General features: G+C 43.8%; 1 protein-coding gene across 1 annotated transcript in view; it reads left to right on the plus strand.

Moving 5' to 3' along the window:
• MYRIP (myosin VIIA and Rab interacting protein) overlaps positions 1 to 15,822 on the plus strand; it is a 727,567-nt gene that overhangs the window by 551,673 nt on the left and 160,072 nt on the right. The window contains exon 5 of the mRNA XM_063452086.1: positions 475 to 555. Coding sequence (XP_063308156.1) covers positions 475 to 555 — 81 coding nt within the window. The remainder of the gene's footprint in view (positions 1 to 474; positions 556 to 15,822) is intronic.

Here is a 15,822-nt window from a genome sequence, read left to right on the forward strand (position 1 = left end):
GACATATAGCATACTTTCTGGGCCAATGGGCTTATGCCACAAGGCTTTTTGGCTGGGCTGAATAGTGTGGCATAATTAGAATTAACATTTTATGCTGTGCCATACTTGCTGGGCACAATTACTGGGTACAAATCAGTCAGGAGCAAACTGCATAGTAGTAGGGCACCAAACATGACTATGATTTTTAAGCAAACAGACACTGGGTACAACTTTGTAAAATTTTGCTATTTTGAAGTTTGTCCTTTGTGTATTACTGAACTGCTCTGAGCTAACTTTTAAATCGGGTTTTTTTTTTTTGTTTGTTTTTTTTGCTACCAAGACATTTTCTGAGCAATCTGTGTAATGTTTGTGAAAGATTGTGGTTGGAAACAATTTTGATCACTGTTTTTGTTTTGTTTTTTTACAAATATTCCATGACTCCACTTTATTATAAATATTTTGCTTAATAAAAAATTTTGTTGAACTTTTTCACAGAAGGAAGTTACATTGATGAAAGTTTAGAAAATGAAGGAAGTATTTGTGGAAGTGACTCCACATTCTACAGACAAACGCAAGGTAGAAATGATGTGTTTTTAATTACAATGTCAACATTTGCAAAACAACAACAAAAATACATAATGAAAGCTTTATTGCACCTTTACTTGTCTTGTTTCTACTTGTTGTTATGTTAAATTGCCATTTAAGGCTATATGTGCTTACCTGTTAGTTTCCTATTGATCTATTTCACATTTAGAACAACTGCAAACAATTTTTAAGCATGTTTCCATTTTCTTACTACACTTTAATTCTGTCATACAATCATTCCTAGAAAGTTTGATTTTCTTCACTAGCCTTTCTGTAAGCCTTTTTAAATGACAAATATTCATACCTGGGATTTTTACTGATTTGCCCTGTTACATAGTTATAAAGCTGAAAAGAGACTTGCGTCCATCAAGTTCAGCCTTCCTCACATTTGTTTTTTGCTGTTGATCCAAAAGAAGGCAAAAAACCCAGGTTGAAACACAATTTTGCAACAAGCTAGGAAAATGGCAGTCAGATTTATCCTTGGATCAAGCAGTTATTACCCTACATTGAAAGATTATATCCTTGAATATTCTGTTTTTGCAAGTATGCATCTAGTAGCTGTTTGAACATCTGTATGGATTCTGATAAAACCACTTCTTCAGGCAGAGAATTCCACATCCTTATTGTTCTTACAGTAAAAAAACCTTTCCTTTGCCTTAGACAAAATATTCTTTCTTCCAGTCTAAACGCATAACCTCGTGTCCTATGTAAAGTCCAGTTTGTGAATAGATTTCCACACAATGGTTTGTATTGGCCCCGAATATATTTGTGTAATGTTATCATATCCCCTCTCAGGCGACGTTTTTCTAAACTAAATAGGTTTAAATTTGTTAACCTTTCTTCATAGCTGATATGTTTCATTCCTTGTATTAATATTGTAGCCCGCCTCTGCACTTTTTCTAGTGTATAATATCCTTCTTTAGAACAGGTTCCTAAAATTGCACAGCATATTCAATATGTGGTCTTACCAGTGATATAAAAAGAGGCAAAATGATATTCTCGTCCTGAGATTGAATGCCCTTTTTCATGCATGACAATACCTTACTGGCATTGGCCACTGCTGATTGACATTGCACATTGTTGCATAGTTTGTTGTCTACAACAATTCCCAAGTCCTTTTCGTGTGTTGTTCGCTTTCATTAAGGGTATACGTCGCTTGTGTATTCTTTACGCCGAAGTGCATAACTTTGCATTTTTCAACATTAAATTTCATCTGCCATTTGAGTGCACAGTCCCCCAGTCTATCTAAATCCCTCTGCAGCAAAGTAATATCTTGCTGACATTGTATTATTTTACAGAGTTTTGTGTCATCTGCAAACACTGAAACATAACTTTCAATGCTGTCTTCAAGATCATTTATAAACATGTTAAATAGAAGGGGTCCCAGAACAGACCCCTGAGGGACACCTCTTGCCACCTCTGTCCAGCTTGAAAATTTACCATTAATGACAACTCTTTGTACTCTGTTTTTAAGCCAATGTTCTACCCAAGAGCAAGCATTTTCATCTAGACCGATGTCCTTGAGTTTGAACACTAATCTATTGTGTGGAACTGTATCAAATACCTTGGCAAAATCCAAATAGATCACATCCACTGCAACACCCTGATCTATACTTCTACTTACTTCTTTATAGAACACAATCAAGTTAGTTTGACATGACCTGTGCTTCATAAAACCGTGCTGATTTTTGCTGATAACCATGTTCTTCTCAAGGAATTCTTGAATATTATCCCTTAATGACCTTTCAAATATGTTCCCAGCCACAGAAGTTAAGCTTACAGGTCTATAATTTCCAGGCAAGGATGTTGAACCCTTTTTGAATATAGGAACCACATCTGCTTTCCTCCGATCCTCCGGAACACTTCCTTAAAGAAAAGAATCTTGAAAGACTAAAAACAGAAGTTCACTTATTTCTACACTTAGTTCCTTAAGTACTCGTGGATGGATACCATCAGGCCCTGGAGCTTTGTTTATATTAACTTTCTTTAGTTGCTGCAGCACCTTGTCTTGAGTTAACCAATTACAATTATTCTGCAAGTTTTTAGTAGCAATCATTTGCACATTTATTGCCATGGGTTCTTCATTAATATATACGGAGGAGAAATTGTTATTTAAAATTCCTGCCTTTTCCTGGTCTGTTGTAACAGCTTATTTCAAGCATTCCAAGATATCTCTCTATTCTTCAAACAAATATATAGTTCTATATACTCCTATTCTGTCTGTGACTTTTACCAAGCAGTCATTGCTCGCTCTCTAAAACAGCTGTCACTGTCGCTAGCCTAAGCAAATTGCGGCTGTTTCCCAACCATTAAATCTCACCATTAACAACTCAGAATTACCGGCAGACATTACTGTTAATGGCTCCCATAGCATATAATGGTAGCCATAATATTTAGTTAAGACCTGGTTTCCAACCTTTTCTTAGGAGCATTTTACGCTGTTTACTAAATAGTAATAAATAGTGCTCCACTGAAGTGTATGGGAAAATTCAGTAAGCAGAGTAAACTCTTAATTTCCTAACAGAATACAGTCTTTTTTCATTATTGCCAGCTGGTAACATTGAAAGTTTAAAACATGCCAATACCAGATGTTAACAAACACAATTAAGTCTGTTAACGTCCCTTCGCCCCCACCCCTTTGCATCATATAGACAGGTCCTATAATCTAACACAGACAGCCAGTTTGTCTCTCTCAATTAATATGATTATTATTAAAATAAATTAAAAGTGTAGGGGATACCTCAACCCAAATAATACCTACTCTACAGTATCTTTCACCCCACTCTACAGAGTAATAACTGAGCCCAAGAAATGTTCAGTCTCCTGGTCCCTAATGACAAACTTAAATGTTTTCAATTGCAATGTTAACATTTGTAAAACAACAACAACATAAATGCACAATAAAAGCTTTATTTGTGCATCTTTACTTGTCTTGTGCCCCAGAAAATGCCCAGTCTCGAAGGTTCCATTATTGGAATATCGGGGCAGTTATAGTGGTATTTCCTGGATCCGTATAACTATTTATCACAGTCTGTCACTAATACTCAATCCAGACACCATGTGAATATGTGAACGGAATATGTAATATTGTACATGCCCATTATAGGAGTATCATAGGGGCCCATCCAATAATTACTCTTCACACCACCACTAATGTGATGAAAGATGGGGTAGGGGCCGCTTAACTGTTGTTATTGCTGTTGTTATTGCACATGTTTAATTTATTTTTTCTGTGCTTGTTGTAGCGGCACTGAAAGAGTTAACTTTGTTCTGACTTGTGGTTGCTATGGCAATTTATTATTACAAGCTCTTAAATGCGAACATATTTCATATAATTAAATGAAAGTATAATCTTTGATGGATGTGTGGTAAGTGAAAATATCCAAGGATGCCGGAAGCTAAGGATGCTGGAGGGGAATCGCTAAGAAATAGTAACGTCCTGGCTTCTAAAATACTAACTCTTTTTTATATTTGATTGCATCTATAAATTAATACCTGTTACCTCTATCCGGTACATGCAATTACAGGCTTATACAGGAAACTAATTTGCATTTTTGGAGTGCAGTGAGAACCTTTAACAGTTTGTGTTGGACTTGTGGCACACACCTTACACTAGTGGCAGAACTAACGAGTGGGCCCTGGTGCAAGAATTTTTTTTTTGTGGCTCCTCTAGTGCAAGTGTGGCCAAAAGGTAGAATATTGTAATTTATTTGTGTGTAGTGTTGTAGTGTTTGGGTTTGAATGCAAGGTATATTTGTATATAGTATTGGATTTTAAATGCAGGTATACTTTTGTTGGTGTTTGAATGAAGGAGTGTTCATATATAATTAAGGTGGTTTAATCCAGGGATGTGTATGTATATAATAATTGTTTTTGATTGCAGGAGTGTGTTCGTGTGTAATGTTGGCTTTTAAATATTACCGGTATTACTGGAGAATGGTCAGGGGCCACAGTCCTTTAACATCAGGACCTTATTCAGAAATACCCATTTGGCCCTAAGTGCATGGGACAGCCAATAGCCCCCCTCGCCCCCTGCCAGTGGGCCCCAGCAGTGGTAGTTACGCCACTGCCTCACATCTCTGACAAATAGCAAATTACATGCACAAAGTTTATAGTGCTGGTTTTAACTGGTCACGCTATGTATCATAATCACTGCTTACTGAAGTGATGATGGTGCAAAGACCCTGTCAATGCATCTTTTCTTTTTAAAAATCATTCTGGAGATAAAAAAACAACAACTTTCCCTCCCCCTGTAAGCCTGTCTCTCCAGAGGAATATAGATACATCAAGTATAACATTTTAGGGATCAAGACCAATATACATTGGTGGTCCTTTTCTCCTTACTACACAAGGGCCATTCTCAGGTGCATGGTCTGTGCAATCACACATTCACAGGTGATATGCTGTGCTGCTAAAGCTATTTGTTGAAAATATGCTCTGTAATGGTTGTCAGATTGAAGGAAGAATAGATTAGTATGTGTGCCAATATCAAATAGGCACTCGCAATTGTGAATACGTATAAAAGTGATGGCTGTCTGGGTATAAAGGAAAACATAGTTTTTAACAATTGGAATGCCAGAGGTTGGCCATTACGTCTCTGTTCTATTAAGAAGACAATTTAGAAAATCATCGCTAGTGTTATTAGTAGGAAAGTTGTATATCAATAGTATATGCTTTATATGCATAAATCAATGCTACTCCATTAAACAGCATTCACCATTTTACAAATTGCTTTCTTCTGTTTCAAAGACAGTTCACTTTAATAAATGTGCAGATGCAAATGGAAACATTTACATTTAGAACAATTTGCACCAATTAGCACATCAGGATGCCATTATGGTCTACCTCCCATAAGTAGATATATTATTACTATTTGAGAGCTCCATTAACTTCTTAAAAGCTAAACTATGTGCAGTTTCACAGCTCTATGGTGTATTGTGTTGGTACTTTTTATTATTGCATTTCTGAACAAACTGGCCTATGTTGTGGAACATATAGTGAAATAAAAATGCTTGAGTGAAATACAGCATTTGTTTGAATTCTGATAGTATTGGTTTAGTTCATGAATGCAATGTCCTAAATCACATATCAATTCCAGGACAATGTATAAAAAGTATTTAAATACAGTTTTAGGCATCTAATATCTATGTTGCAAGACATTTGAACTGGAAGGTGACCAGGACCATATTTACATCTTAGCTGTCTATAGACACAGGACACAAACACCCACAGATAGATCAACACTGCCAGATACACATTTATACACCCTGTCAGACACAAAAACACACAAACATGGGGGCGGGGCCTGACCAGCATGGCCGCCGGACGTAGATTGCAAGAGCTCCTAGCCTGACACGGGAGTTTCTTGTGCTAACTCCCAACACCCCAATCCTCCTGATCTGGGGACTGATTATCCCCCAAACAACCCTGACAGCTTCCACAGAGCTTCCACAGCTTACCTGTCCGGTGAATCCAGTTGGATGGGGAGGCGGACGCTCTCCCGCTCTGCAGCATTGAGCCCTCAGGGACCTCATCTTCTTAACCAAACTCGCCCCCCTCTTTGGACCAACGGGGGTCATTCCAGTCCCACTGGCCTGCACAAGTTCCTCTGCAGACCACACCAATTGTACCAGGGTCAGCCCTGCAATCCACTCTCCCAAGAAGGCGGAGGAGCAATCACCTCATGGACTCAGGCAAACACAACCTGCACTGAACCGGCATTACTCTGTGGAGCAGTTGCTATTGCGGCTGGATGACATTTTTGCTCACTTCTGGGCTACTATTGTGACCTGCTCACCTACACCACTTCCTCAGCAAACAAGGGATGCCCAGAAGGGCAGCGGTCGGGAGGTGAGTGGGACACCTCTGGGCAAAGCCTCTATTCAAAAGCCTGCTACACTTAAAGTGGGTGGGCCCATCTAGGCAGAGGACCCTTAGGGGATCAACCCCATGGCGAAGTACCACCAAGGCCTCCTGCTATTTCCTCCATGAGCCCCCGAGTCAGTGGCTACACGATGCTAGCCCTCATCCAGGCCTGGAACATGAGGATTGTCTCAGCTTGCTTTTACCCTGCCGCTGTCACCAACAACCTCTCCATGACATTGTCAAGATTTCCAGAAATGGGCTTAGGCTGACTGAGTCTAGGGATGGCCCATGTCTGCACCCAGTCCGCAACTCTCCATTGATCTGTGGCTGCTAAGAAGCAGCCGTTGGGAGCTTTCAGGCCTCCCATTGCCTCCAAGTTGATTAAAGTAGATGTACTGTATGCACATTTTCCTTTTATTATGATTTTTCATTTCTATAGTACACCACCCATCTGCTGACCACTAAATACAAATGTCTTGATAGCACTGCCTTTCAGCATACACTGCAACACTTCATGATTAAGCTGTGGTTCGGGGTAGTCCTCTGTTGTATGCAATGTTTGTTTCTGTAGTTAATGGTGTAATGCAGCAGGTCAGTGACAATTAACCTAGCCTATGTAAGTCCTAACCATTACCCATGTATTACTTAGCATGATATGTAGTGATGTACCGAACTGTCCGCCGGCGAACTTAGCGTGTTCGCGTTCGCCGCGGCGGGCGGACACATGCGCAGTTCGACCCGCCCCCTATTCGTCAACATTGGGAAAACTTTGACCCTGTGCCTCTCGGTCAGCAGACACATTCCAGCCAATCAGCAGCACTCCCTCCCTTCCACACCCTCCAACCTCCCTCCCAGCATCCATTTTCGATTCATTCTGAAGCTGAATGCTTAGTGAGAGGAGGGAAAGTTTAGCTGCTGCTGATTAGATAGGGAAATTGATAGCTAGGCTAGGGTATTCAGTGTCCACTACAATCCTGAAGGACTCATCTGATCTCTGCTGTAAGGACAGCACCCCAAAAAGCCCTTTTTAGGGCTATAACATCAGGCTGCTTTTTTTTTTTTTTTTTTTTCCTGTGTAATGTAATTGCAGGTGCCTGCCTGCCAGCTTCTGTGTGAGGTTCACATTGGATACTGTGCCTACTTGCCCAGTGCCACCACTCATATCTGTTTTTACAATAGGTTAAGCTTTACATTTAAAAGAAATAATTTGTTTTCACTGTAATAGAAGAGCAGTTGCCTGCCTGCCAGCTTCTGTGTCAGGTTGGATGCCTTGCCCATTTGCACAGTCAGTGCCACCACTCATATCTGTTTTAACAATAGGTTAAGCTTTGACAGTTGACAATCATATCTGGTGTCTCTATAGCGTGCTTTTACAAAGAAAAAAGGTTTCTAGTGTAAGCTAATAGCAGCCAGTCAGTGTCCTTCAAGCGGCTGTCAGTCCTTCCTTCAGCGTGTGCTCTGCAGACCTGTGCCAGCGTGCTTTGACAGTTGCCAATCATATCTGGTGTCTCTATAGCGTGCATTTACAAAGAAAAAAAGGTTTCTAGTGTAAGCTAATAGCAGCCAGTCAGTGTCCTTCAAGCGGCTCTGTCAGTCCTTCCTTCAGCGTGTGCTCTCCAGAACTGTTCCAGTGCACATTGCCAATCATATCTGGTGTCTCTATAGCATGCTTTTAAAACCCAAATTTTTTTTTCACTGTTATAGATTGAATAGCAGTTACTTGTCTTCAAGCGGGTGTGTCAGGCCTACAGTGTGTGCTCTGCAGAATTGTTCAAGTGCACATTGCCAATCATATCTGGTGTCTCTATAGCGTGCTTTTACAAAGAAAAAGGTTTCTAGTGTAAGCTAATAGCAGCCAGTCAGTGTCCTTCAAGCGGCTCTGTCAGTCCTTCCTTCAGCGTGTGCTCTCCAGAACTGTTCCAGTGCACATTGCCAATCATATCTGGTGTCTCTATAGCGTGCTTTTAAAACCAAAATTTTTTTTCACTGTTATAGATTGAATAGCAGTTACTTGTCTTCAAGCGGGTGTGTCAGGCCTACAGTGTGTGCTCTGCAGAACTGTTCAAGTGCACATTGCCAATCATATCTGGTGTCTCTATAGCGTGCTTTTACAAAGAAAAAAGGTTTCTAGTGTAAGCTAATAGCAGCCAGTCAGTGTCCTTCAAGCGGCTCTGTCAGTCCTTCCTTCAGCGTGTGCTCTCCAGAACTGTTCCAGTGCACATTGCCAATCATATCTGGTGTCTCTATAGCGTGCTTTTACAAAGAAAAAAGGTTTCTAGTGTAAGCTAATAGCAGCCAGTCAGTGTCCTTCAAGCGGCTCTGTCAGGCCTTCCTTCAGCGTGTGCCCTGCACAACCCTGCCAGCGTACTTTGACAGTTGCCACTCATATCTGGTGTCTCTATAGCGTGCTTTTAAGACCAAATTATTTTTTTCACTGTTATAGATTGAATAGCAGTTACTTGTCTAAAAGCGGGTGTGTCAGGCCTACAGTGTGTGCTCTGCAGAACTGTTCAAGTGCACATTGCCAATCATATCTGGTGTCTCTATAGCGTGCTTTTACAAAGAAAAAAGGTTTCTAGTGTAAGCTAATAGCAGCCAGTCAGTGTCCTTCAAGCGGCTCTGTCAGTCCTTCCTTCAGCGTGTGCTCTCCAGAACTGTTCCAGTGCACATTGCCAATCATATCTGGTGTCTCTATAGCGTGCTTTTAAAACCAAAATTTTTTTTCACTGTTATAGATTGAATAGCAGTTACTTGTCTTCAAGCGGGTGTGTCAGGCCTACAGTGTGTGCTCTGCAGAACTGTTCAAGTGCACATTGCCAATCATATCTGGTGTCTCTATAGCGTGCTTTTACAAAGAAAAAAGGTTTCTAGTGTAAGCTAATAGCAGCCAGTCAGTGTCCTTCAAGCGGCTCTGTCAGTCCTTCCTTCAGCGTGTGCTCTCCAGAACTGTTCCAGTGCACATTGCCAATCATATCTGGTGTCTCTATAGCGTGCTTTTACAAAGAAAAAAGGTTTCTAGTGTAAGCTAATAGCAGCCAGTCAGTGTCCTTCAAGCGGCTCTGTCAGGCCTTCCTTCAGCGTGTGCCCTGCACAACCCTGCCAGCGTACTTTGACAGTTGCCACTCATATCTGGTGTCTCTATAGCGTGCTTTTAAGACCAAATTTTTTTTTTCACTGTTATAGATTGAATAGCAGTTACTTGTCTAAAAGCGGGTGTGTCAGGCCTACAGTGTGTGCTCTGCAGAACTGTTCAAGTGCACATTGCCAATCATATCTGGTCTCACAGTAGCTTGCACGCATAGTACCACTAATCCCAAAAAAAATGACAGGCAGAGGCAGGCCACCCCGCAGGGGCCGTCGTGGTCGTGGTGCTGTGATTCCCTTTTGCCCTAGAATAATGCCCAGTTTTCAGAAGCCACGTACCCTGAACTTGAAAAGTTCTGAGGACATAGTTGACTGGCTAACACAGGACACCCAATCTTGTACAGCCTCCGCTCGGAACCTTGACGCACCATCCTCCTCCAGCTTAGCTTCAGGCACCTCTCAAGATACCACTCACCCGCCTGCCGCCACCACCAAAACTAGCACCACAGCCGCTTTACTTGGTATGTCAGAGGAGTTATTCACACACCCATTTGAAGAAATGAGTGATGCGCAACCATTATTGCTAGAGGATGTAGATAACAGGGATATGTCTCAGGCTGGCAGCATTAAACACATGGAGGTACGGTGTGATGATGATGATGTTGTACCCGCTGCTGCTTCCTTTTCTGAGTTGTCAGATACAAGCGAAGCGGTTGATGATGACGATGCGTCCATGGATGTCACGTGGGTGCCCGCTCGGCAAGAAGAAGAACAGGGCGAAAGTTCAGATGGGGAGACAGAGAGGAGGAGGAGACGAGTTGGAAGCAGGGGGGGGTCGTCGCAAGGAGCTAGTGGCACAGTCAGACAGCATGCATTGGCACCCGGGGTCAGCCCGACAGCACGCCAATCAACGCATGCTGTGTCCATCACCAGAATGCCGTCATTGCAGAGCTCAGCAGTGTGGCATTTTTTTTGTGTGTCTGCCTCCGACAACAGCGATGCCATTTGCAACTTGTGCCAAAGGAAACTGAGTCGTGGGAGGTCCAACACCCACCTAGGTACAACTGCTTTGCGTAGGCACATGATCTCACATCACAAACGCCTATGGGATCAACACATGAGTACAAGCAGCACGCCTACTCTAAGTCGCCATCCTCCTCCTGGTCTAGCATCTTCAGCCACGTCAACCACTGCTGTCCTTCTTGCCCCCTCTCAACCATCCGCCACTCCGTCTCCCGCCTTGAGCAGTTCCCGCTCATCTGCCCACAGTCATGTGTCTGTCAAGGACATGTTTGAGCGTAAGAAGCAAATGTCACCCCCTTGCCCAGCGTCTGACAGCTGGCTTGTCCGAACTATTAGCCCGCCAGCTTTTACCATACAATCTGGTTGAGTCTGAGGCGTTCAAAAAATTAGTAGCTATTGGGACACCGCAGTGGAAGGTTCCCGGACGGAATTTCTTTTCACAAAAGGCAATCCCCAACTTGTACTTGATTGTGCAAAAGGAAGTCATGGCATGTCTGGCACACAGTGTTGGGGCAAGGGTCCATCTGACCACTGATACCTGGTCTGCAAAGCATGGTCAGGGCAGGCATATCACCTACACTGCGCATTGGGTAAACCTGCTGACGGCTGACAAGCAAGGAATGCGTGGCATTGCAGAGGAGTTGGTGACACCGCCACAAATTGCAGGCAGTCCTGCTGCCACCTCCTCTACTCCTCCTACTCCATCCTCTTCCATAACCTCCTCGGCTGAGTCCTCTTGTGCTGCTGCGTCTTGCTCCACATCAACGGCACCCCCCCAGCTCCCCAGGTACTATTCCACATCCCGGATACAGCAGTGTCACGCCGTCTTGGGTTTGACTTGCTTGAAAGCAGAGAGTCACACCGGACAAGCACTCCTGTCCGCCCTGAACGCACAGGTGGAAAAGTGGCTGACTCCGCAGCAACTGGATATCGGCAAAGTGGTGTGTGACAACGGAAAAAATTTGATAGCGGCATTGAAGTTGGGCAAGTTGACACATGTGCCGTGCATGGCACATGTGTGTAATCTGATCGTACAACGCTTTGTGCATAAGTACACAGGCTTACAGGACGTCCTGAAGCAGGCCAGGAAGGTGTGTGGCCATTTCAGGCGTTCCTACACGGCCATGGCGCACTTTGCAGATATCCAGCGGTGAAACAACATGCCAGTGAGGCGCTTGATTTGCGACAGCCCTACACGTTGGAATTCAACACTCCTAATGTTCGACCGCCTGCTCCAACAAGAAAAAGCTGTTAATGAATATTTGTATGACCGGGGTGCTAGGACAGCCTCTGGGGAGCTGGGAATTTTTTTGCCACGTTACTGGACGCTCATGCGCAATGCCTGTAGGCTCATGCGTCCTTTTGAGGAGGTGACAAACCTAGTCAGTCGCAACGAAGGCACCATCAGCGACATCATACCATTTGTTTTCTTCATGGAGCGTGCCCTGCGAAGAGTGCTGGATCAGGCTGTAGATGAGCGTGAAGAGGAAGAGGAAGAGTTGTGGTCACCATCACCACCAGAACAGCCTTATCAGCATCGCTTGCTGGACCTGCGGCAACGCTGGAAGAGGATTGTGAGGAAGAGGAGTCAGAGGAGGATTGTAGCTTTGAGGAGGAGGAGGAGGAGCAAGACCAAACACAACAGGCATCCCAGGGTGCTCGTTGTCACCTATCTGGTACCCGTGGTGTTGTACGTGGCTGGAGGGAAGAACATACCTTCAATGACATCAGTGAGGAGGAGGAACGGGAAATGAGTAGCTCGGCATCCAACCTTGTGCAAATGGGGTCTTTCATGCTGTCCTGCCTGTTGAGGGACCCTCGTATCAAAAGGCTGAAGGAGAACGACCTGTACTGGGTGTCCACGCTACTAGACCCCCGGTATAAGCAGAAAGTGGCGGAAATGTTACCCAATTACAACAAGTCGGAAAGAATGCAGCATTTGCAAAATAAATTAAAAAGTATGCTTTACACAGCGTATAAGGGTGATGTCACAGCACAACGGGAATCTAACAGGGGGAGAGGTGGAAGTCATCCTCCTCCTCCTCCCACGACCACGCCGGCAAGGACAGGACGCTTTAAAGACGTGTTGTTGATGGAGGACATGCGGACTTTTTTAAGTCCTATGCATCGCCACAGCCCTTCGGGATCCACCCTCAGAGAGCGACTCGACCGACAGGTAGCAGACTACCTCGCCTTAACTGCAGATATCGACACTCTGAGGAGCGATGAACCCCTTGACTACTGGGTGTGCAGGCTTGACCTGTGGCCTGAGCTATCCCAATTTGCGATAGAACTTCTGGCCTGCCCCGCTTCAAGTGTCCTGTCAGAAAGGACCTTCAGTGCAGCAGGAGGTATTGTCACTGAGAAGAGAAGTCGCCTAGGTCAAAAAAGTCTAGATTACCTCACCTTTATTAAGATGAATGAGGGATGGATCCCGAAGGGACTGACACTGGGCGATACATTCGCTTAAAAAAGGCCTGATGAGATGAGCTGCCTTGGGCTAAAAATGGTCCACACGCTGCTGTATTTTAGCTCTGAATGACGTTTGACTTGCGTGACTTATCCGCCACCAACTAGGGTTCAAGCCGTCATGTTTTAGGGCACTTTCTGCCTGTGAAACAAACATCAATTTTTCTGGCCGCTGCTACAGCAGCGGCTGCAACAATACCAAATTTTTCAGGCATGTGTACATGCCTAATTTTTAGGCCCACTGGTGCAGCACTGTGGCTTCAAAAACCAAACCAAAAATTAAAATCCTCCAAGATGGCACCAATATACCAGTGGTCTAAGCATCTTCCCACCTTGGCCTAAAAAGGGGAGGTGATTCAACAATTAAAAATCTCTGCCATTTACACGTCCACTGATAGGAGACGCGGAATGTATTAAACTGATATGAACAATACTCCACTCCTATCAGTAGGTCCGTCCCATTGTGATTTATGCCCCCCACCCACCGCGCAGGGATGGGGGCTGGGGGGAGGAAAGTAGGCCCCCCCCATTGTGATTTATGCCCCCCACCCACCGCGCAGGGTTGGGGAGGACAGTAGCTCCCCCCAGTGTGTATCAGAGGCTTTGAGGACAGGTGTCAATCCATACCTGCAAAGTGACCCTATGTAGGGGGAACAGTCTCTATTCTGCTCTGTGTCAGTGTGTATCAGGGGTTTTGAGGACAGGTGTCAATCCATATCTGCCAAGTGACCCTATGTAGGGGGAACAGTCCCTATTCTGCTCTGTGTCAGTGTGTATCAGGGGTTTTGAGGACAGGTGTCAATCCATATCTGCCAAGTGACCCTATGTAGGAGGAACAGTCCCTATTCTGCTCTGTGTCAGTGTGTATCAGGGGTTTTGTAGGACAGGTGTCAATCCATATCTGCCAAGTGACCCTATGTAGGAGGAACAGTCCCTATTCTGCTCTGTGTCAGTGTGTATCAGGGGTTTTGAGGACAGGTGTCAATCCATATCTGCCAAGTGACCCTATGTAGGGGGAACAGTCTCTATTCTGCTCTGTGTCAGTGTGTATCAGGGGTTTTGAGGACAGGTGTCAATCCATATCTGCCAAGTGACCCTATGTAGGGGGAACAGTCTCTATTCTGCTCTGTGTCAGTGTGTATCAGGGATCATTAGGATAGGTGTCAATCCATATCTGCCAAGTGACCCTATGTAGGGGGAACAGTCCCTATTCTGCTCTGTGTCAGTGTGTATCAGGGGTTTTGAGGACAGGTGTCAATCCATATCTGCCAAGTGACCCTATGTAGGGGGAACAGTCTCTATTCTGCTCTGTGTCAGTGTGTATCAGGGGTTTTGAGGACAGGTGTCAATCTATATCTGCCAAGTGACCCTATGTAGGGGGAACAGTCTCTATTCTGCTCTGTGTCAGTGTGTATCCGGGGTTTTGAGGACAGGTGTCAATCCATACCTGCCAAGTGACCCTATGTAGGGGAACAGTCTCTATTCTGCTCTGTGTCAGTGTGTATCAGGGGTTTTGAGGACAGGTGTCAATCCATATCTGCCAAGTGACCCTATGTAGGAGGAACAGTCCCTATTCTGCTCTGTGTCAGTGTGTATCAGGGGTTTTGAGGACAGGTGTCAATCCATATCTGCCAAGTGACCCTATGTAGGGGTAACAGTCCCTATTCTGCTCTGTGTCAGTGTGTATCAGGGGTTTTGAGGACAGGTGTCAATCCATATCTGCCAAGTGACCCTATGTAGGGGTAACAGTCCCTATTCTGCTCTGTGTCAGTGTGTATCATGGTCTCTGTGGACAGGGAACAGTCTCTATTCTGCTCTGTGTCAGTGTGTATCAGGGCTGGGCTTTGAGGACAGGTGTCAATGTTAGGTGATTTCTGCCCTTTATGGATTAAAAGCAGACTGCTTCTTCTGCATCAACTGTGCAATTTTCCATGGGAGTTTTGCCATGGATCCCCCTCTGGCATGCCACAGCCCAGGTGTTAGTCCCCTTGAAACAACTTTTCCATCACTATTGTGGCCAGAAAGAGTCCCTGTTGTTTTTAAAATTCGCCTGCCCATTGAAGTCAATGGCGGTTCGCGCGGTTCGCCGGTTCGCGAACATTTGCGGAAGTTCGCGTTCGCCGTTCGCGAACCGAAAATTCCGGGTTCGCGACAACATTACATTCTACCTGTGTATGATTTACTGAGAAGATTATAGGCTTAAAAAGTAACTTTTAATAAATAAATCTAAAATAAAAATATATTAAAGAAAAATCATATGAACAACAGGAGTGGGTGGAGACTATACAGTGAGTAAAACTCTGACTACTTATACAAGCTGTACAAGTGTATACATAACACTAATGCTGAAGCAATACTGTTTTGCTACAATATAACATCGGTGTATTCCCAAGTAATAGAAGTGATACTATATTATATATCAGCTATTAGTGATATATTTTACAGCTTGTATAAGTAGTCAGAGTTTTACTCACTGTATAGTCTCCACCCTCTATGATATTAACTATCCACATACTTCAGGTGGAAGGGGTTTTCAATCACAATTTTTCCCCACCATAACCTATTTGGATTTTGCTTCCCAAGCACTACCAAGCCTCAATAAGCAAACCAGTAACCAACCTCATGCTGAAGAGTTGCATTAACAACGAAACAGCTGTCCATGAGTGGTTCACTGGTTTTGCATCTTTTCCTAAATTGTGTTCCAAGCAGTTGTATACTGCAAACACAAATTAAAAGGAATCCATGTTTAAAAAGGAATGAGGCAAAAATGTGATTCTTTGTTAAACTAATTTGCATATGCCCACCCAGAATCCTTTG

This window comes from Pelobates fuscus, chromosome 4 (assembly GCF_036172605.1).
Source record: "Pelobates fuscus isolate aPelFus1 chromosome 4, aPelFus1.pri, whole genome shotgun sequence".
Taxonomy (NCBI): Eukaryota; Metazoa; Chordata; class Amphibia; order Anura; family Pelobatidae; genus Pelobates; species Pelobates fuscus.